The sequence below is a fragment of the Carcharodon carcharias genome, chromosome 19 (assembly GCF_017639515.1).
Source record: "Carcharodon carcharias isolate sCarCar2 chromosome 19, sCarCar2.pri, whole genome shotgun sequence".
In the NCBI taxonomy this organism is placed as follows: Eukaryota; Metazoa; Chordata; class Chondrichthyes; order Lamniformes; family Lamnidae; genus Carcharodon; species Carcharodon carcharias.
This window is the reverse complement of record NC_054485.1, coordinates 20,044,894-20,065,996: the sequence shown is the minus strand read 5'-3', so window position 1 is coordinate 20,065,996 and position 21,103 is coordinate 20,044,894. Positions and strand designations below refer to the sequence as shown.

The following is a 21,103-nucleotide window of genomic DNA, read 5'->3' as shown; positions in this document are numbered from 1 at the left end:
CATATGTTCTTTTTCGATCTGATTATTATGGCCTGGAAGCAGATTTAGTAGTAACTTTCAAAAAGAATTAGATATATATTTGGAAAGAGCTGGGGGTATATAACTAATTGGATAGCTCTTTCAAAGAACTGTCACAGGCATGATGGGTAACATGGCCTCCTTCTGTGATGTTGTCTTGCGACAGCTTTTTAGGGTGTTGGTGAGACCACATCAGGAGTAGTGTGTGCAGTTTTGGTCTCCAGATTTAAGAAAAGATGTACTTGCATTGAGGCAATACGGTGAAGGTTCACTAAGTTGGTCCCTGGGATGAGGGGGTTGTCTATGATGACAGATTAAGTATATTGGGTTTATATTCTCTGGAGTTTAGAAGAATGAGAGGCGATCTCATTGAAACCTACAAAATTCTGAAGGAACTTGATAGAGGAAACACAGAGATTGTTTCTGCTGCTCTGGGAATCTAAAACACAGTGGCATAGTCTCATGATACGGAGCCGAGGACTGAGATGAGAAATTGCTTCAATCAAAGCGTTGTTTATCTTTGGATTTCCCAGAGGGTTGTGGATCCTCCATAAGTTAATACATTTAAGGTTGGGATAGACAGATTTTTGATCTCTCAGGGAATTAAGGGATATGGGGAGCGGGTGGGAAAATGAAGTTGAAGCTTAAGATTATCCATGATCGTTATGAATGGCGGCACAAGCTCGATGGGCCATGTGTTCTACTCCTCCTATTTCTTGTGTTCCTGTATCTTGAACACAGGTTTCGTTTGCAAACATTCTGCAGTGCTTTCCGCCCACACTCAGTGTGAAGAAATTGTAGCTTTTAGGTGAAGCAAGTAAACTGAAAATAAATGCTGAGTGCTAAAAAAGACATTGTTGATCAGTGTAAGTGAATGGCTTAGGGGACCTGCTGTATGTAATTGCATTTATCAGATGTGATGTCTTTCAATGCAGCTGATGGCTTGCTGGTATCATTGTTCAGTGTCAAGTATTGGCCCACAGTGTCTACACAGGATAGTATTGAAGCCAGCAGAGTGCCACACAAGGCTGAATAGCCAGTTTTAAAGCAGCTGGGTAGAAAACTGAGTATAGATTCCAAAAATGTACAGAAACAGCCCAAATCTGGCACCTTGGGGTAATTGTAGAGCAATTTACAATTTAAAGTGGCTTGAGGGATTCCACCAGAATAGTGTATGGGCTCTGAAGTAGAGACATAAGCTGTGATAAAGGGTTGATCCTAACAAAATCCAGTGCAAGCATTCTAACCAATCCAAGAGCCAGTTCCTAGCTACTGGACAAACTTTGGCGACATAAGGAATCCCTGCATTTTTCGAGGGTACGGTGGTTAGTCGGTAATGCTCCGTAGGCTGGAGAGGTGTGCCCTCCAGCCCAACAGACCCCCCTTTTTCTTTTTGATCCAGGAGATCAAGACCAGTTATCTCCTGTACCTCGCCAGTCTCAGCATTCAGCTGTCTCCACGACGATTTATGTTTGGTGACCCAAAAGCAAAGTACTGCATTTGCTGGAAATCTGGTTTAAAGACAGAAAATGCTGGAAACACTCAGGTCAGGCAGCAAATGGGGAGGTCTCTGATAAAGTGGAAGGCAGGATTGATGACATGGCAAAAAGGATGATGGTAAAAGGCAAATCTAGGTGGTATTGGGACAAATATAGAAACAAAAGTTCAATTTAGAGGAACTGTAAGTCGCAACATCAGAATCATCACCAGCTCACCCTTTCTGGGGATGGGGAAGGAGTAGTGGTTATGAACTTTTTCACTTATTGCCCTTGAGATGGTGGTAGTGAAAGTGGTAGGTGGCTTTCTTGAACACCGCTGTCCATGTGGTGCGGGTGCAATTACAGTGCTTTTACGGGGGTAGTTCCAGGATTTTGACCCAGCAACAGTGAAAGAATGGCAATATATTTCCAAATCAGGATGGTGTTTGCCTTGGAAGGAAACCTGCATGTGGTGCAGGAGCTTGCTGCTGCCCTTATTCTTCTAGGTGGTGGAAGTTGCAGGTTTGGAGGGTGTTGTTGAAGAAACCTTGATGAGTTGCTGCAGTGCATAAGGTTACACAATGCAGCCATTGTGTGCTGGTGGTGGAGGGAGTGAATCTGACATTGATTTCAACAGTGTTGAGCCCTGAGGCTTGTGTTGTAGCAGGAACAGTACAGGAGGCAGAGGCCGGAACAGAGGCAGGACCATCTGCTGTAGCACCTTTGGACCAGACTGTCTTCCACTTGCAAAGATGACAAACACACTGGGGTAAGTCCAAACATGTTTCTAATCTCACACATCTGTTCTACCGAACAATCGCCTTAAACCTTTTCTTCAAGCAATGCTTCCTGTCATAATCTAGCAACTCTTTGTTGAGAGAACCTGCTAGTTATTTTTGATAGTGGGCTGCCCCACCCATTCGACCTTCACTGTTGTATTGTCTCTGTTTCAGTGACTATAACATTTAATTTGGTTTGCTGTGGTTTACTTACTTTTGCCTTGCAAAATAGAAACTCTTCATTATCAGTCAAAAAAAAAGAAAAAATAAAGATACCCATTCTCTACAATTCAATCTTACACTACCAAAATATCTCTTTCGGCCTCCACATGATCTCTTCATTTCTCCTTTGTGCACACATGCTTCTTCTGGGAAGTGAGTGATTTTAGGAGTCACCATTTTCAGAAAATGGTGGCGATTATTTTAAACTGGTCCAGCCAAGTGTTATTGCTGCCCAGCCTCCTGTATCAAAGCCAGTAATGGTTTGTCTTTCTTTACCCACAGGTGACAGTGACCACGATCCTGTAACTAGGGAGAGCAGCGTGCATCAGCCACAGCAGACTGATGTGACCGACCTCAGTGAAAGTGGTTCACAGCCCAGATCTCCTCAATCAAGGCCGGCTTCGCCATACAGTGAAGCCCTGCCTCGAGAACCCCAGAGTGACCTGGAGAAGGATATAATCGCACTCCAGGATGTTCAGAGTTCTATCCTGGCCTCCGATTATCCCAACCTGGAGGAGCCAGTTATCAAAGGCATTCAAAAGTTGGAGCATAACATGAACAGTGTGATTCAGGAGGTCTCAAGTACCCTGACTGCCCTCAATTACACCCTCGGGCAGATTCTACGGTCTCCTGCAGTCACCAATAGAATGGACAAGAATAAAAGCAGCAAAATGCAAGATGAAGTACCTCTAGAGCAATTTTAGGGACATGCACATGACAGGAGTTGCCTAACTCTCAACTGGTCATAAAGTCTCAAGAAAACATAATTTGGCATTCAGAAATCTTTCTTTTTCCAGTTTATTTTTTTTCTTCTTCCCAATGAGTTGTGCTTGCCCTCAGGGCCTGGGAGTTTTACCCCTTCACATCTCTTTTTATTATTAAAGGTCACAGTCTCCAGGAAAAAATAAATGCAGGCTTAACGTCAACGTTTTATCTGGCTGTCTATATGCATCTATCGCCATTCCCTGGTCAGGTTCTAATATCGCATCTGGTACAGTGCGGAGAGAAGTAGGGGTGCTTTAGTGTTGAAGTCTGACACACACAAGAGTTGGAAGGCAGGGAACCTTACTCTGTGATCTAAGCAATGCTCATGCTGGACAGCCAGAACTGTATAATGTTCCATTTGCTACATCCTGATGAGCACAAAATAACCACCTCAGCTCCTGACAGTTAGTCGCTGCCACCAACTTTTATTTTGTGCCAGGTATCTTCTGAGCAGGTCTAATGAGATAATGGTTGATCAAATAAATGTGTTAAGAGATATCTGAAGCGGGACTGGGAGCCATAATGGAGAGCTAGGGTACAATGGAGCAAATGGGTTTTCCTCATCCTTGAACTATGTTCTGAACCATAGTTTTGCCTCCTGAACCAACAAGCCATGTACACTAAATAAGACGTGTATGACATGCAGCAGGCCTAAGTCACAGGGTAATATGTGCACATTGCACAAATCATGCCTGAACACAAAGCAGCCACAATCTAAGCCAGAAAAGTGGCTAACTCATTAATGCTATGGTTTAGCACTGAAATGTCCAGCTAATGAATGGGGTGAGAATGCATTTGACATTCCAGATTGGAAGTCTGTTGACTGTAAGCTAATGCCTGCGGGCAGGGTTTTCCTTTTTCACGTTGAGTTGGTGTGGATTCTGCATCTCAGACATTTGGGTTGCAGTAGAGCAGATCTGTTTTGTTTCTAGTTACTTATGTTCCACAAAAGGATTCTGCACCGCAAAGCTCTTCTGACAAAGGGAGTGAACCCTGACCTGCTGGAATCTCCAATTCCTCCAGGAGGCAACCATGAGGAACTCCAGGAGTTAACAGTGCGAGGACTCCACGAGTGAACTGTGTGGGCCCTATATATTGGGCTGGGTGTATTCTTCTTCCAACTGCCTCCCTTATGGACTCTCCTCATTCTTAGGACGTGCGTTTCTGATATTTGGATGTTCCCTCAAATGTCTGGGAGGCAGAGAATGTGTTTCACCAATCTTGTGGAGAGAAGTTAGTTTTATGGTAACAAGGATGAAAATTATTGCTTAATGGCAAAAGAACTGGTGGAGAAGAAGGAAAATAGATGTGGAGTTTTTTTTCACACAGCAAGTTGTGATCTGGAATGCACTGCCTGAGTCAGAAGGTTTTGCGGGTTCAAGCCCCACTCCAGGACCTCAGCACCTAATCCAGACTGACACTCCCAAAGGGACTACTGTAATGTCAGAGGCACTAACTTTTGGGTAAAACATTAAGACTTGGTCCAGTTTGCCCTCTCAGCTCAGAGGTCTCTCCCTCTTCCCTTCCTAACAGCACTGTGAGTGTACCTACACCACATGGACCACAGTGGTTCAAGAAGTTAGCTCGTCACCACCTTCCCAAGGGCAGTTAGGGATGGGCAATAAATGCTGGCCTAGCCAGCGATGCCCAAATTGCATGAACAAATAAATTTTAAAAAGATGGATCTACCATGACACTGAAAGGAGGGCAAGGGAGTTCTGCCTGGTATCCTGGCTAAAACACCCTCTCAAGCAACAGCACCAGAGGTGCATCTCCTGGAATTATGCCATGTGTGAAGTGGAGAAGTCAACATACCTGTCCTGTGCAAGACAGCACAGGTTCAGAAGGACGGTTCTGGCGTCAGCGCCAGTGCAGTGTAAATTCACACTTTTAAGTCACACTTTAAGCAACATCTCACCCAGAGTCTAAAAGTCTCTTGACAGTTTTTAAGTAAGAAAATGCAGTGAAAAGAAGACAGGAACAATGTAAACATCATCGTGAAGATTTCCTCTGTAATATTTCTGCCAAAATCAAAAAATGTGCCCTCTTAAAATATCACCTGCTGCTCAGCCCCATTCTTGGGCCTCCTCTTCCCCACTTCCACCTGCTACAGTTCAGGAAACTGAAAAGAATTAAGTGTAGACAGTGTAAATTTTATTAGCTATTTAGGCACATTTGCCACATAAACTTCTCATATCTTGGTGTTCTCAAATCAGATATTCTAATCTCTTGTGCTTCTGTATGAAGCCAAAAACTGCAGCAAAGTTTGACCTGAAGTTGTCTAAACCAACCAATTTGTTCTTGTTCTTTTCTTGAATTGGCGAATATTTAGTATTGAGGAAGATCTCAGGATGGCCACCTCTCCTTCCTCTTCTCCATTACTTACTCTCCTGCACTCTCTGTTCTCCTACACTTGTCCACCTCCACCCCTCAAGTCTTTACTTCAGTCTCTGCCACAAACTCCTTTCCCTGTCCAATGATTCTATCACTTACTGCATCTATCTGAAGTTAAGCCAGATTGTGCACAACCTTGGTGTCATATGTGACTCTGAGATGAGCTTTCGACCACATATCTGCGCCATCACTAACTCTGTCTATTCCCATCTCCATAAGTGCCCAACTCTGTTCCTATGTCAGTTCATTTGCTGCTGAAACCCACATTCATGCTTTTGTTACCTCCTGACTTGACTATTCCAATGCACTCTTTGTCAGTCTCTGAAGTTCTACCCTCTGTGAACTTGGGGTTATCCAAAACCCTGCCGCCTGTTCTAACACACATCAAACCCCATTCACCCATTAATCCTGTCCTCACTATGTTTGGCTTCTGGTTAAGTAATGCTTCAATTTTAAAAATCTCATCCTTGTTTTCAAATCCTCCGTAGCCTCTCCCTTCCCTAATTCTGTCATATATACCCTCCAGCCTCTGAATCTTCTGAGATCTCTACGTTGCTCTAATTCTGGCTTCCTGAGCACTCCTGATATTATTTCCCCACTATTGGCAGCTGTGCCTTCAGCTGCCTAGGCCTTAAACTTCGGAACACCGTTCCTAAACCTTTTCACACTTCTCTAATTCTCCTTCAAAGACACTCCTTAATACCTAGTTCTTTGATCAAACTTTTGATCATCTGCCCTAATATCTCTTTATATAGCTAGGCATAAAATTTGTCTCCTGGGGAACCCCTTGGGACTTTATATTGCATCATAGGGACTATATAAATAATAGGTGCTGTTATTCCACCAGCCTACCTCTCCTTTCCTCCCTCACCTCCCTCTCTCTCAAACACTTGCCGAGAAGGAAACACCATGAACATAGACTTACAATATTTTCCTTTCCAGCTTCAGGCCTTTACCCTCTACCAACTACAGCTTACCCAGAATACACCCTCACACTTGCCACTTTACACTGACTTCTGTACTTTATGGATCATTTGTGAGCACATCACATTCACCTTCAAATCCCTCAATGACCCTGGCTCACCATACCTCTCTGATCTATTCTAGCTGTACATCTCTATCTTCACTCTCTGCTCCATTCATTCTGGGCTATAGTTTGTTTTCGTCATTCCCCCCTGGTTGGTCATTCTATCAGCCACAAGACTCTGTCTTTGGAAACTTTCTATTTGGTTCCCTCCCTCCATACTTTCATAACCCTCTCCTCTGGTTCCAAAACCCTTCTCTTTGACCTAGCCTCCTTTCAAAATTCTCTTCCCCTTTTTTCTTCCCCTCATGGTCTGCAAAGTGTTGCATGATGCTGCTGTCCCATGAGGATCACAATAGAAATGTAAATGCAGAGAATTACATAGAATTTTACAGCACAGAAACAGGCCATTCAGCCAATGTTTATGCTCCACATGAGCTGCCTCCACCTAGTTCAATTAACCTTATCAGCATATCTTGTTATTCATTTCTAATGTGCATATTTAGCTTCCTCTTAAATGCATTGTATTATTTATAAAACTTTTTGAAACTCCCTATTTATGAGGAGCATTGGTGTTAATATTCCCTTTCATGCTGTTTCTCACATCTCTATGTTTACAGGTGATGCGGCTATGACATCTTTTCAGATGGACTTTGATTTAGTTCTGGAAAATTTAAAAGATTTGAATATTCTTGCTGGTGAAGGGGAAGCTAGGATTGAGCACATCATGGGAGGAGCTCGGCTAAAGAGACCAGAACCTGTACCACTCACACTCTTCAAGAATGGGATTGTGATGTTTAATGGCCCATTCAGATCGTTTGATGAACCGTTAACACAGGTAAACCAGTGTGCACCATAAAATCTAATATAACCTACAATCTAACAGAACATACCTTGTATGACATGCCATTGGAAATCAGCAATAAACACACTGTACACAGAATTTATGTTATAACTGGTCCTTCATATTTATCTGTGAAGATAGTGGGACGTTGAAACAGCTGTTTTAAAAAAAAAGCACACAGGAACCCTTGGCTTTATAAATAGAGGCATAAAGTATACAAGCAAGGAAATTATGCTAAACTTTTATAAAACATTGGTTAAGCGCTATCCAGAGCATTGGTCCAATTTTGGGGGCTACACTTTTAGAAAGGATATCAAGGCCTTGGAGAGAGTGCAATGGAGATTTACTAGAATGGTACCAAGATTGAAATACCTCAATTACATGGCTAGACTGGAGAAACTGGGGTAGATCTCCTTACAGATTAAGGGGAAACTTGGTTAAGTGTTCAAAATTATGAGGGGTTTTGATAAGGGTGGATAGATAGAAACTTTGGAATGGGAGAAGGGTCAGTAACCAGACTGTATGGATTTAATCTAGGTTATACAGCGGGAGCCCTGCACTGTCAGAAGTCCCTTCTCTTGGATGAGATGTTATACTGAAGCCCTTTCTGCCCTCTCAAATGGAAGTATAAGATCCCATGGCACTATTTTAAAGAAGACCTGTCCTGACCAATATTCATCCCTCAATCAACATCACTAAAAAAAATTTATGATCTGTGTGTGGGAACCTGCTGTGTGGAAATTGCTGCATTCCCTGCATCACAACAGTCACACTTCAAAAGTACTTCATTGGCTGTAAGTGCCTGAGGTCATGAAAGATGCTCTATAAGTGCAAGCCGTTTGCCTTTTTTAATATAACTAGCAAAAAAAATTAGTACTCAACACATTATTATGATCTCTAATGCACTGCCTGAAAGGGTGGTGGAAGCAGATTCAATAGTGCCTTTCAAAAGGGAATTAGATAATTACTTGAAAAGGAAATTTGCAGGGCTTATGAAGGTGGTGTGAGGGTATGAGACTAATTGAATAGCTCCTTCACAGTGCCAACAAATGTATTGTGTGTTGAATGGCCTCTTTCTGTGCTGTACCATTTTATATACAAAGTGTATTATTATTGACTTAATGTAGGAGCATCAACAACCGTGTAAGTCTGAGGGTGTTACCCAGTTTTATATTACATGTTATTTCTGATCACAACTCACAATAGTGACTTAACAAAAACTATTTCTCTTTTTTTCTAATTGCTTGATCTCAGCACTGTATGCAAGATATCATGGATGGATATTTCCCTTCAGAGCTGCAGAACAGGTACCCAGAAGGAGTTCCAATTAAGGTAAAAGACTAAATAACAAAGTATTATTAGTGGAAAAACACAACTATACTTGATCAAATAACATCAAGAGCAAAACACTTTGTTGATTTAATTAACTCCTTTAACAGGATCTGCAGATTGTCGAGTTGTGAATTTTGAGGTTGCTTTTATACAGTATCTTTCACTGCTTCAGGGTGTCCTAAAGTGTTTTACAGCCAAATAAGTAATTTTAAAGTATGGAGAGTAATTTTTGTATTGGAGAGCTCATGGTACCAATTTGTGCCCAGCAAGGTCCCACAAACAACAATGAGATAATTGACTAGAAAATCTGTTTTGCTGATGTTGGTTGAGAGATAAATATTGGACAGGATACCCAGGGTAGATCTCTTTCTCTACTTCATAATAGTGACTGTGGGATCTTTTATGTCCACCATCTTGTTGGAAGGACAGGACCACAGACAATGCAGAATTTCTTCAGCATTTCTTCTGCACTGGGAGTATCAACCTGGAATTTATGCTCATGTCTCTGGAATGGGGCTCAAACCCACAACATCTGACTCAGAAGCATGAGTGCTACCCACTGAACCATGTTTTACACCTAATTAGAGGTGGTTCATCTAGATTAATGTTTTGATGGAGCATTTAAAGCGGTGGGGGGCGGTGTGTGTGAACAGCTGGATAGAATTGATTATCGCCCTTCTGTATTTGGGTGAGAAAAATGAAAGTCTCTACAGGATCAAGTTAGCTTCAAGATGAGGCTGTTGGCATTGGGATATTAGGACTCAGGCAACTCTCTGAAGCAGACTTGATAATGTTATGCTTTGGTCCTGATTTATTATTGGGAGTTGGAGGGATGAAAATGATACTGAAAGCTGGGAAGGTTCTACTCAGCTCCAGATAACCCTGCAACCAATGACTTAATGGGTGTCCTTATCAACAAAAAGATCACCAGTTCTCTGAGCTTGGATAAGTGGGGCTTGCTCACTGAGGCAGATAGGAAATTTTCTTGGACCTTTTAGCAGTTTGGAGACTTAAACTCAGGATAGGTTTCCATGCAGGTCATAAATAAATGATTGCAATGTTGGAATGGTAACATGGAGCTTTTAGTGAATTTTTTTCAGAAATGGGGAGAAACTTGTAAAGATCTTTCTCTTTAGTAGTTTCATACAGGTTGTCCTGTGTAGGAGGTGGTATGGCATTGTGTGTTCTTTTCTGCAATTCATGTGGCAGTAGTCACTCATAAGATGGAATCAATGACACCTACAAAATGAAACAAGAAAAAATCTGGCTTGAAAGTAAAAACATCAGCCAGGTTTCTCAGTACCGTTCACTGTCCAGCACCCCCCTCCCCACTCCCCCCTGGACCATACAGGGATATGGAGAGAAGTGAGAACAGAACCGGGCTCAACTAAGATGCCTTCTGGTGTTGAATAGCACACCATGGTCCTTGGCTGAAGAATGGTCACTGTGGATGAGCTATCAGAGTGTGGACCAGTACCCATGGAACTACTCCTCAGCACAACCAACTGACCTCAGCCCTGGAATCAGAATACTTCCTCACCAATCCTGTGAACGCTCGATGAACTTTGAGCAGCGTTATGTTATCAGGTTGATTAGTTTAGCTGATCTCATGAGCTATGGGCATAAGTTGAGTGCCTGGATTTATTTGTTTTACAGTCAACTACCTTACAATTGCAAGGAGCCAAGGATTAGAGCATGTTGGGGATTATGGTTATAGGTGTATTGGGCCAGCCACAAGGCAGGATGAAGGCGCAATATTCCTCTATTTGGGAGGAATAATTTTTTTGGAAAATGATTTCATTCCGAAAGGTCTGTGGGAGGCACCACAAGTGCAGTGAAGCCACATCTAACCTGCAATGGTCTTTGTGGTTTGTGGCCTAAATAGGTAACTGACAGGAGAGATGTGGTCTTTCGGGACAGGCGGTTACATGCAGAATTCCCCGGCGTGGGACAGACAATAGAAGGGAGTCGTATCCCCAGAGTCTCAGCACAGCAAGATTCCAAGGTTCTAAAGGAGACGAGTGAAATTCCAGGTGGGTGTGAGTGGACAATTGTATCTGGATGAAATGTAGCGGGATATTCGCTCAGGCTGTTTAGAGACAGGCACCAGACTTTGGAAAACTGGCTGGCGCCTCATCTGCTGAAGTATTTTCACTGGTTGTGCCTGTTTGACATCATAAACACTGAAGAACTTTTCGGAGTAGTAAAATGGTCAGCAATCCTACCCCTTTTTCATAGATCAACCTAAGTCACCCATCTTCTCACTGCCTCCTCAAACTTCTCTGGAAATATATCAAGTTGGAGCTGAAATTAAACTTCTGTGGGACACAAAATTGACGGAAGCGCATTGGTACATTTGCCCACTGAACATTTGCCTGCCACAAACCCTGCTCCTTATACAACTCCTCCACCATGCACACACACCTGATTTTTCTTATCCATTGAAATTGATGAAAAGGAGAATTCTGAACTGCTCCCAGCTGATAGAAACTAGACTTCACCAGCTTAAAAGAGGCAAAGGATATTGGTCCCTGAAATCGGCTGTGACTGCACCTGTGTTATGCCAGTCTCCTGCCCCAGGGCCTGCCAAAGTCATTCCCATATAACAGCAACTTGCATTGAACTAGCATCTTTAACTGTAGGACCCCATTCAGGAGCCTGCAGGTTTATGATTCTTTTACATGAGATTTATGAGAAAATACACAGGATATGCAAGTTCCATTGATAAGATTTTATTGTATCTTCAAGACAGATTCAAAACTATCACTACCACACAATCTAATGGTAATTATAAAAACAATACAATGTGAACAATATATCAGTAATGTTACAAAAGATAACTGTACATACAGTGACCAATGGATCATCAGTCCAGTGTTAGTTATTGGTTCCCGCCAGGTTAAGTTGCTGCTTTCTGGGCTTAACAAAGAGTTACACATAAGGAGTTATAGATACTATCAACCTGAGTCAAACAAATTAGTCGTTGAACTTTCAGTTCTAGTTGATTGGCCAAATCTTGATGCCAGGCATGTCCAACATATGGCCCATGGGCCGGAAGTGGCCCTCAAAGCCCCGCGATGTGGCCCCCAGAGACAGTTTACAAAATCCGGGTCAAACAAATAGGTTTGAATGGGAGTTCCTGCATGGAGCTGCTCCGCTAATCACAGACTGTTTCCCTGCCGTGTTGTGAGCTTATCAGCAGCAAATGTGGGACAGAAACAATTTGTGACTGGAGGAGCAGCAAATACCAACTGCAGTGCGTTCGGGGTCCGGGGATCCCAGGGGTGGGGAGCTGAGAGCCAGGGAGCACAGAGCTGAAGATGCTGGGAACTGGGGACCAGCCGTCCAGATTGGAGAACTAGGCAGCAGGAGCAGGGCCCACAGGCATCTGGGTAGGTGAGCGACTGGAGACTGCGTGAGAGAGTGCATGTGGGGGGAAGAGAGAGAGAGAAAGAGAGAGAGAATGTGAGGGGAGAGAGAAAAAGAGAGTGTATGAGGACGGTGAGAAAGTGTGTGAGAGAGGAGTGTGTGTGTGTGAGAATGGAAAGAGGGAGAAAGAGAGAATGTGGGAGGGGCAAGAGAGAATGTATGCAAGTAGGGAGGGAGAGAGTGTGTGAGGGGGGGAGAGTGTGTGAGAGGCGGTAGAGTGTGTGAGAGGGGGGAGAGTGTGTGAGAGGGGGGAGAGTGTGTGAGAGGGGGGAGAGTGTGTGAGAGGGGGGAGAGTGTGTGAGAGGGGGGAGAGTGTGTGAGAGGGGGGAGAGTGTGTGAGAGGGGGGAGAGTGTGTGAGAGGGGGGAGAGTGTGTGAGAGGGGGGAGAGTGTGTGAGAAGGGGGAGAGGGGGCGAGAGTGCGTGACAGGGGGAGAGGGGGCGAGAGTGCGTGACGGGGGGAGAGGGGGCGAGAGTGCGTGACGGGGGAGAGGGGGCGAGAGTGCGTGACGAGGGGAGAGGGGGCGAGAGGGCGTGACGGGGGAGAGGGAGAGAGGGCGAGAGGGCATGAAGGGGAGAGGGCGAGAGTGCGTGAGGGTAGGGAACGAGCGTGCAAGAGGGCGTGCGAGAGGGGAGGGAGCGAATGTGCGAGAGAGCGTGCGTGAGCGGAGTGAGTGAGCGTGCATGAGGGGAGGGAGCGAGTGTGCGAGAGAGGGTGCGTGAGAGGAGGCAGAGAGCATGCATGAGTGGAGGGAGCGTGTGCATGAGGGGAGGGAATGAGCATGCGAGAGAGTGCATGAGGGGAAGGATCGAGCGTGCGAGAGGGCATGCGTGAGAGAACGAGCGTGCAAGAGGAGAGGATCGAGCATGCAAGAGAGCGTGCGTCAGGGGAGGGAACGAGTGTGTGAGTGTGTGTGAGAGGACAGAGAGAGTGTGCGTGAGAGGAGAGAGAGAGAGACAATGTGAGAGGGGAGAGAGAGAGCGTGTGAGAAGGGAGAGAGAGAGCGTGTGAGAGGGGAGAGAGAGAGCGTGTGAGAGGGGAAAGAGAGAGCGTGTGAGAGGGGAGAGAGAGAGCGTGTGAGAGGGGAGAGAGAGAGCGTGTGAGAGGGGAGAGAGAGAGCGTGTGAGAGGGGAGAGAGAGAGCGTGTGAGAGGGGAGAGAGAGAGCGTGTGAGAGGGGAGAGAGAGAGCGTGTGAGAGGGGAGAGAGAGAGAGCGTGTGAGAGGGGAGAGAGAGAGAGTCTGTGAGAGGGGAGAGAGAGAGAGTCTGTGAGAGGAGAGAGAGAGTGTCTGTGAGAGGAGAGAGAGAGTGTGTGCGTGAGAGGAGAGAGAGAGAGTGAGCGTGCGTGAGAGGAGAGGGAGAGAGTGAGCGTGCGTGAGAGGAGAGGGAGAGAGTGAGCGTGCGTGAGAGGAGAGGGAGAGAGTGAGCGTGCGTGAGAGGAGAGGGAGAGAGTGAGCGTGCGTGAGAGGAGAGGGAGAGAGTGAGCGTGCGTGAGAGGAGAGGGAGAGAGTGAGCGTGCGTGAGAGGAGAGGGAGAGAGTGAGCGTGCGTGAGAGGAGAGGGAGAGAGTGAGCGTGCGTGAGAGGAGAGGGAGAGAGTGAGCGTGCGTGAGAGGAGAGGGAGAGAGTGAGCGTGCGTGAGAGGAGAGGGAGAGAGTGAGCGTGCGTGAGAGGAGAGGGAGAGAGTGAGCGTGCGTGAGAGGAGAGGGAGAGAGTGAGCGAGCGTGAGAGGAGAGGGAGAGAGTGAGCGTGCGTGAGAGGAGAGGGAGAGAGTGAGCGTGCGTGAGAGGAGAGGGAGAGAGTGAGCGTGCGTGAGAGGAGAGGGAGAGAGTGAGCGTGCGTGAGAGGAGAGGGAGAGAGTGAGCGTGCGTGAGAGGAGAGGGAGAGAGTGAGCGTGAGTGAGAGGAGAGGGAGAGAGTGAGCGTGCGTGAGAGGAGAGGGAGAGTGAGCGTGCGTGAGAGGAGAGGGAGAGAGTGAGCGTGCGTGAGAGGAGAGGGAGCAAGTGTGCGAGGGAGCGTGCGTCATGGGAGGGAGAGAGCGTGCGAGAGAGCGTGCGTGAGGGGAGAGAGAGCGCGTGCGTGAAGGGTGGAAGTGAGCGTGCGAGAGAGCGTGCATGAGGGGAGGTAGCGAGCGTGCGTGAGGGGTCGGAGCGAGCGTGTGAGAGAGCCTGCTTGAGGGGAGGGAGCGAGCGTGCGAGATGGCATGCGTGAGGGGTGGGAACGAGCGTGCGAGAGAGCGTGTGTGAGTGGAGGGAGCGAGCTTGCGTAAGGGGAGGGACAGAGCGTGCGAGAGAGCCAGCGTGAGGGGAGGGAGAGAGCGTGCGAGAGAGCGTGCGTGAGGGGAGAGAGAGCGCGTGCGTGAAGGGTGGGAGCGAGCGTGCGAGAGAGCGTGCATGAGGGGAGGTAGCGAGCGTGCGTGAGGGGTGGGAACGAGCGAGCGAGAGAGCCTGCGTAAGGGTTGGTAGAGAGCGTGCGAGAGAGCGTGCGTGAAGGGTGGGAGCGAGCGTGCGAGAGAGCGTGCATGAGGGGAGGTAGCGAGCGTGCGTGAAGGGTGGGAACGAGCGTGCGAGAGAGCCTGCGTGAGGGTTGGGAGCGAGCGTGCGTGAGGGGTGGGAGCGAGCGTGCGAGAGAGCCTGTGTGAGAGGAGGGAGCGAGCGTGCGAGATGGCATGCGTGAGGGGCGGGAATGAGCGTGCGAGAGAGCCAGCGTGAGGGGAGGGAGAGAGCGTGCGTGAGGAGAGGGAGCGAACGTGCGAGAGAGCGTGCGTGAGGGAGGGAGCGAGCGTGCGAGAGAGCAAGCGTGCGAGAGAGCATGCGTGAGGGGGGAGCGAGCGTGCGAGAGAGCATGCATGAGGGGAGGGAGCGAACATGTGAGAGAGTGTGCGTGAGGGGTGGGAGCGCGCGTGCGAGAGATCGTGCGTGAAGGATGGGAGCGTGCGTGTGAGCGGGCGTGCGTTAGGGGAGGGATCGAGCATGCGAGAGCGCGTGCGAGAGGGGAGGGAGCGAGGGTGCGAGAGAGCATGCGTGAGGGGAGGGACCGAGCGTGCAAGAGGGGAGGGACCGAGCGTGCAAGAGGGGAAGGAGCGAACGTGCGAGAGTGTGTGAGAGGAGAGAGAGAGTATGTGTGAGAGGAGAGAGAGAGAGAGTGTGTGTGAGAGGAGAGGGAGAGTGTGTGTGAAAGGAGAGAGAGAGTATGTGTGAGAGGAGAGAGAGAATGTGTGAGAGGAGAGAGAGAATGTGTGAGAGGAGAGAGAGTGTGTGAGAGGAGAGAGAGTGTGTGAGAGGAGAGAGAGTGTGTGAGAGGAGAGAGAGAGAGAGTGTGTGAGAGGAGAGAGAGAGAGAGAGTGTGTGAGAGGAGAGAGAGAGTGTGTGAGAGGAGAGAGAGAGTGTGTGAGAGGAGAGAGAGAGAGTGTGTGAGAGGAGAGAGAGAGAGTGTGTGAGAGGAGAGAGAGAGAGTGTGTGAGAGGAGAGAGAGAGAGTGTGTGAGAGGAGAGAGAGAGAGTGTGTGAGAGGAGAGAGAGAGAGAGTGTGTGAGAGGAGAGAGAGAGAAAGTGTGTGAGAGGAGAGAGAGAGAGTGTGTGTGAGAGAAGGGAGATAGAGAGTGTGTGAGAGGAGGGAGATAGAGAGTGTGTGAGAGGCGGGAGATAGAGAGTGTGTGAGAGGAGGGAGAGAGAGAGTGTGTGAGAGGAGAGGGAGAGAGAGTGTGTGAGAGGAGAGGAAGAGAGAGTGTGTGAGAGGAGAGGAAGAGAGAGTGTGTGAGAGGAGAGGGAGAGAGAGTGTGTGAGAGGAGAGGGAGAGAGAGTGTGTGAGGAGAGGGAGCGAACGTGCGAGAGAGCGTGCGTGAGGGGAGGGAGCGAGCGTGCGAGAGAGCAAGTGTGCGAGAGAGCGTGTGAGAGGAGAGGGAGAGAGAGTGTGTGAGAGGAGAGGGAGAGAGAGTGTGTGAGAGGAGAGAGAGAGAGTGTGTGAGAGGAGAGAGAGAGAGAGTGTGTGAGAGGAGAGAGAGAGAGAGAGTGTGTGAGAGGAGAGAGAGAGAGAGTGTGTGAGAGGAGAGAGAGAGAGAGTGTGTGAGAGGAGAGAGAGAGAGAGTGTGTGAGAGGAGAGAGAGAGAGAGTGTGTGAGAGGAGAGAGAGAGAGAGAGTGTGAGAGGAGAGAGAGAGAGTGTGTGAGAGGAGAGAGAGAGAGAGTGTGTGAGAGGAGAGAGAGAGTGTGTGAGAGGAGAGAGAGAGTGTGTGAGAGGAGAGAGAGAGTGTGTGAGAGGAGAGAAAGAGTGTGTGAGAGGAGAGAAAGAGTGTGTGAGAGGAGAGAGAGAGAGTGTGTGAGAGGAGAGAGAGAGAGAGTGTGTGAGAGGAGAGAGAGAGAGAGTGTGTGAGAGGAGAGAGAGAGAGAGTGTGTGAGAGGAGAGAGAGAGAGAGTGTGTGTGAGAGGAGAGAGAGAGAGAGAGTGTGTGAGAGGAGAGAGAGAGAGAGAGTGTGAGAGGAGAGAGAGAGAGAGTGTGTGAGAGGAGAGAGAGAGTGTGTGAGAGGAGAGAGAGAGTGTGTGAGAGGAGAGAGAGAGTGTGTGAGAGGAGAGAGAGAGTGTGTGAGAGGAGAGAGAGAGTGTGTGAGAGGAGAGAAAGAGTGTGTGAGAGGAGAGAAAGAGTGTGTGAGAGGAGAGAAAGAGTGTGTGTGAGAGGAGAGAGAGAGAGTGTGTGAGAGGAGAGAGAGAGAGAGTGTGTGAGAGGAGAGAGAGAGAGAGTGTGTGAGAGGAGAGAGAGAGTGTGTGAGAGGAGAGAGAGAGAGAGTGTGTGAGAGGAGAGAGAGAGAGTGTGTGTGAGAGGAGAGAGAGAGAGAGAGTGTGTGAGAGGAGAGAGAGAGAGAGAGTGTGTGAGAGGAGAGAGAGAGAGAGAGAGTGTGTGAGAGGAGAGAGAGAGAGAGAGAGTGTGTGAGAGGAGAGAGAGAGAGAGTGTGTGAGAGGAGAGAGAGAGAGAGTGTGTGAGAGGAGAGAGAGAGAGAGTGTGTGAGAGGAGAGAGAGAGTGTGTGAGAGGAGAGAAAGTGTGTGTGAGAGGAGAGAAAGTGTGTGTGAGAGGAGAGAAAGAGTGTGTGAGAGGAGAGAGAGAGAGTGTGTGAGAGGAGAGAGAGAGAGAGTGTGTGAGAGGAGAGAGAGAGAGAGTGTGTGAGAGGAGAGAGAGAGAGAGAGAGTGTGAGAGGAGAGAGAGAGAGAGAGAGTGTGTGAGAGGAGAGAGAGAGAGAGAGAGTGTGTGAGAGGAGAGAGAGAGAGACTGTGTGAGAGGAGAGAGAGAGAGAGTGTGTGAGAGGAGAGAGAGAGTGTGTGAGAGGAGAGAGAGAGTGTGTGAGAGGAGAGAGAGACAGAGAGTGTGTGAGAGGAGAGAGAGAGAGAGAGTGTGTGAGAGGAGAGAGAGAGAGAGAGTGTGTGAGAGGAGAGAGAGACAGAGAGTGTGTGAGAGGAGAGAGAGAGAGACTGTGTGAGAGGAGAGAGAGAGAGACTGTGTGAGAGGAGAGAGAGAGAGACTGTGTGAGAGGAGAGAGAGAGAGACTGTGTGAGAGGAGAGAGAGAGAGAGTGTGTGAGAGGAGAGAGAGTGTGTGAGAGGAGAGAGAGAGAGAGTGTGTGAGAGGAGAGAGAGAGAGAGTGTGTGAGAGGAGAGAGAGAGTGTGTTAGAGGAGAGAGAGAGTGTGTGAGAGGAGAGAAAGAGTGTGTGAGAGGAGAGAGAGAGAGTGTGTGAGAGGAGAGAGAGAGAGAGTGTGTGAGAGGAGAGAGAGAGAGAGAGTGTGTGAGAGGAGAGAGAGAGAGAGAGTGTGTGAGAGGAGAGAGAGAGAGAGAGTGTGTGAGAGGAGAGAGAGAGAGAGAGTGTGTGAGAGGAGAGAGAGAGAGAGTGTGTGAGAGGAGAGAGAGAGAGTGTGAGAGACGAGGAGAGAGAGAGAGAATGTGTGAGAGGAGAGAGAGAGAGAGTGTGTGAGAGGAGAGAGAGAGAGTGTGTGAGAGGAGAGAGAGAGAGTGTGTGAGAGGAGAGAGAGAGAGTGTGTGAGAGGAGAGAGAGAGAGTGTGTGAGAGGAGAGAGAGAGAGTGTGTGAGAGGAGAGAGAGAGAGTGTGTGAGAGGAGAGAGAGAGAGTGTGTGAGAGGAGAGAGAGAGAGTGTGTGAGAGGAGAGAGAGAGAGTGTGTGAGAGGAGAGAGAGAGAGTGTGTGAGAGGAGAGAGAGAGAGTGTGTGAGAGGAGAGAGAGAGAGTGTGTGAGAGGAGAGAGAGAGTGTGTGAGAGGAGAGAGAGAGTGTGTGAGAGGAGAGAGAGAGTGTGTGAGAGGAGAGAGAGAGTGTGTGAGAGGAGAGAGAGAGTGTGTGAGAGGAGAGAGAGAGTGTGTGAGAGGAGAGAGAGAGTGTGTGAGAGGAGAGAGAGAGTGTGTGAGAGGAGAGAGAGAGTGTGTGAGAGGAGAGAGAGTGTGTGAGAGGAGAGAGAGTGTGTGAGAGGAGAGAGAGAGTGTGTGAGAGGAGAGAGAGAGTGTGTGAGAGGAGAGAGAGAGAGTGTGTGAGAGGAGAGAGAGAGAGTGTGTGAGAGGAGAGAGAGAGTGTGTGAGAGGAGAGAGAGAGTGTGTGAGAGGAGAGAGAGAGTGTGTGAGAGGAGAGAGAGAGTGTGTGAGAGGAGAGAGAGAGTGTGTGAGAGGAGAGAGAGAGTGTGTGAGAGGAGAGAGAGAGTGTGTGAGAGGAGAGAGAGAGTGTGTGAGAGGAGAGAGAGAGTGTTTGAGAGGAGAGAGTGTGTGAGAGGAGAGAGAGAGTGTGTGAGAGGAGAGAGAGAGTGTGTGAGAGGAGAGAGAGAGTGTGTGAGAGGAGAGAGAGAGAGTGTGTGAGAGGAGAGAGAGAGAGTGTGTGAGAGGAGAGAGAGAGAGAGTGTGTGAGAGGAGAGAGAGAGAGAGTGTGTGAGAGGAGAGAGAGAGAGTGTGAGAGGAGAGAGAGAGAGTGTGAGAGGAGAGAGAGAGAGTGTGAGAGGAGAGAGAGAGAGTGTGAGAGGAGAGAGAGAGAGTGTGAGAGGAGAGAGAGAGAGAGTGTGAGAGGAGAGAGAGAGAGTGTGTGAGAGGAGAGAGAGAGAGTGTGTGAGAGGAGAGAGAGAGAGTGTGTGAGAGGAGAGAGAGAGAGTGTGTGAGAGGAGAGAGAGAGAGTGTGTGAGAGGAGAGAGAGAGAGAGTGTGTGAGAGGAGAGAGAGAGAGAGTGTGTGAGAGGAGAGAGAGAGAGTGTGAGAGGAGAGAGAGAGAGAGTGTGAGAGGAGAGAGAGAGAGTGTGTGAGAGGAGAGAGAGAGAGTGTGTGAGAGGAGAGAGAGAGAGAGTGTGTGAGAGGAGAGAGAGAGAGTGTGTGAGAGGAGAGAGAGAGAGTGTGTGAGAGGAGAGAGAGAGAGTGTGTGAGAGGAGAGAGAGAGAGTGTGTGAGAGGAGAGAGAGAGAGTGTGTGAGAGGAGAGAGAGAGAGTGTGTGAGAGGAGAGAGAGAGAGTGTGTGAGAGGAGAGAGAGAGAGTGTGTGAGAGGAGAGAGAGAGAGTGTGTGAGAGGAGAGAGAGAGAGTGTGTGAGAGGAGAGAGAGAGAGTGTGTGAGAGGAGAGAGAGAGAGTGTGTGAGAGGAGAGAGAGAGAGTGTGTGAGAGGAGAGAGAGAGAGTGTGTGAGAGGAGAGAGAGAGAGTGTGTGAGAGGAGAGAGAGAGAGAGTGTGTGAGAGGAGAGAGAGAGAGAGTGTGTGAGAGGAGAGAGAGAGAGAGTGTGTGAGAGGAGAGAGAGAGAGAGTGTGTGAGAGGAGAGAGAGAGAGAGTGTGTGAGAGGAGAGAGAGAGAGAGTGTGTGAGAGGAGAGAGAGAGAGAGTGTGTGAGAGGAGAGAGAGAGAGAGTGTGTGAGAGGAGAGAGAGAGAGAGTGTGTGAGAGGAGAGAGAGAGAGAGTGTGTGAGAGGAGAGAGAGAGAGAGTGTGTGAGAGGAGAGAGAGAGAGAGTGTGTGAGAGGAGAGAGAGAGAGAGTGTGTGAGAGGAGAGAGAGAGAGAGTGTGTGAGAGGAGAGAGAGAGAGAGTGTGTGAGAGGAGAGAGAGAGAGAGTGTGTGAGAGGAGAGAGAGAGAGAGAGTGTGTGAGAGGAGAGAGAGAGAGAGAGTGTGTGAGAGGAGAGAGAGAGAGAGTGTGTGAGAGGAGAGAGAGAGAGAGTGTGTGAGAGGAGAGAGAGAGAGAGTGTGTGAGAGGAGAGAGAGAGAGAGTGTGTGAGAGGAGAGAGAGAGAGAGTGTGTGAGAGGAGAGAGAGAGAGAGTGTGTGAGAGGAGAGAGAGAGAGAGTGTGTGAGAGGAGAGAGAGAGAGAGTGTGTGAGAGGAGAGAGAGAGAGAGTGTGTGAGAGGAGAGAGAGAGAGAGTGTGTGAGAGGAGAGAGAGAGAGAGTGTGTGAGAGGAGAGAGAGAGAGAGTGTGTGAGAGGAGAGAGAGAGAGAGTGTGTGAGAGGAGAGAGAGAGAGAGTGTGTGAGAGGAGAGAGAGAGAGAGTGTGTGAGAGGAGAGAGAGAGAGAGTGTGTGAGAGGAGAGAGAGAGAGAGTGTGTGAGAGGAGAGAGAGAGAGAGTGTGTGAGAGGAGAGAGAGAGTGTGTGAGAGGAGAGAGAGAGAGAGTGTGTGAGAGGAGAGAGAGAGAGTGTGTGAGAGGAGAGAGAGAGTGTGTGAGAGGAGAGAGAGAGAGAGAGTGTGAGAGGAGAGAGAGAGTGTGTGAGAGGAGAGAGAGTGTGTGAGAGGAGAGAGAGAGTGTGTGAGAGGAGAGAGAGAGTGTGTGAGAGGAGAGAGAGAGAGTGTGTGAGAGGAGAGAGAGAGAGAGTGTGTGAGAGAGAGAGAGA

General features: G+C 48.3%; 1 protein-coding gene across 1 annotated transcript in view; it reads left to right on the top strand.

Annotated features, from left to right (window-relative positions):
* Positions 1–21,103, top strand: part of ubxn11 (UBX domain protein 11) — an 89,912-nt gene that overhangs the window by 33,312 nt on the left and 35,497 nt on the right. Inside the window, exons 8-10 of the mRNA XM_041213231.1 lie at positions 7,301–7,518; positions 8,779–8,856; positions 10,742–10,889. Of these exons, the coding sequence (XP_041069165.1) occupies positions 7,301–7,518; positions 8,779–8,856; positions 10,742–10,889 (444 nt within the window). The remainder of the gene's footprint in view (positions 1–7,300; positions 7,519–8,778; positions 8,857–10,741; positions 10,890–21,103) is intronic.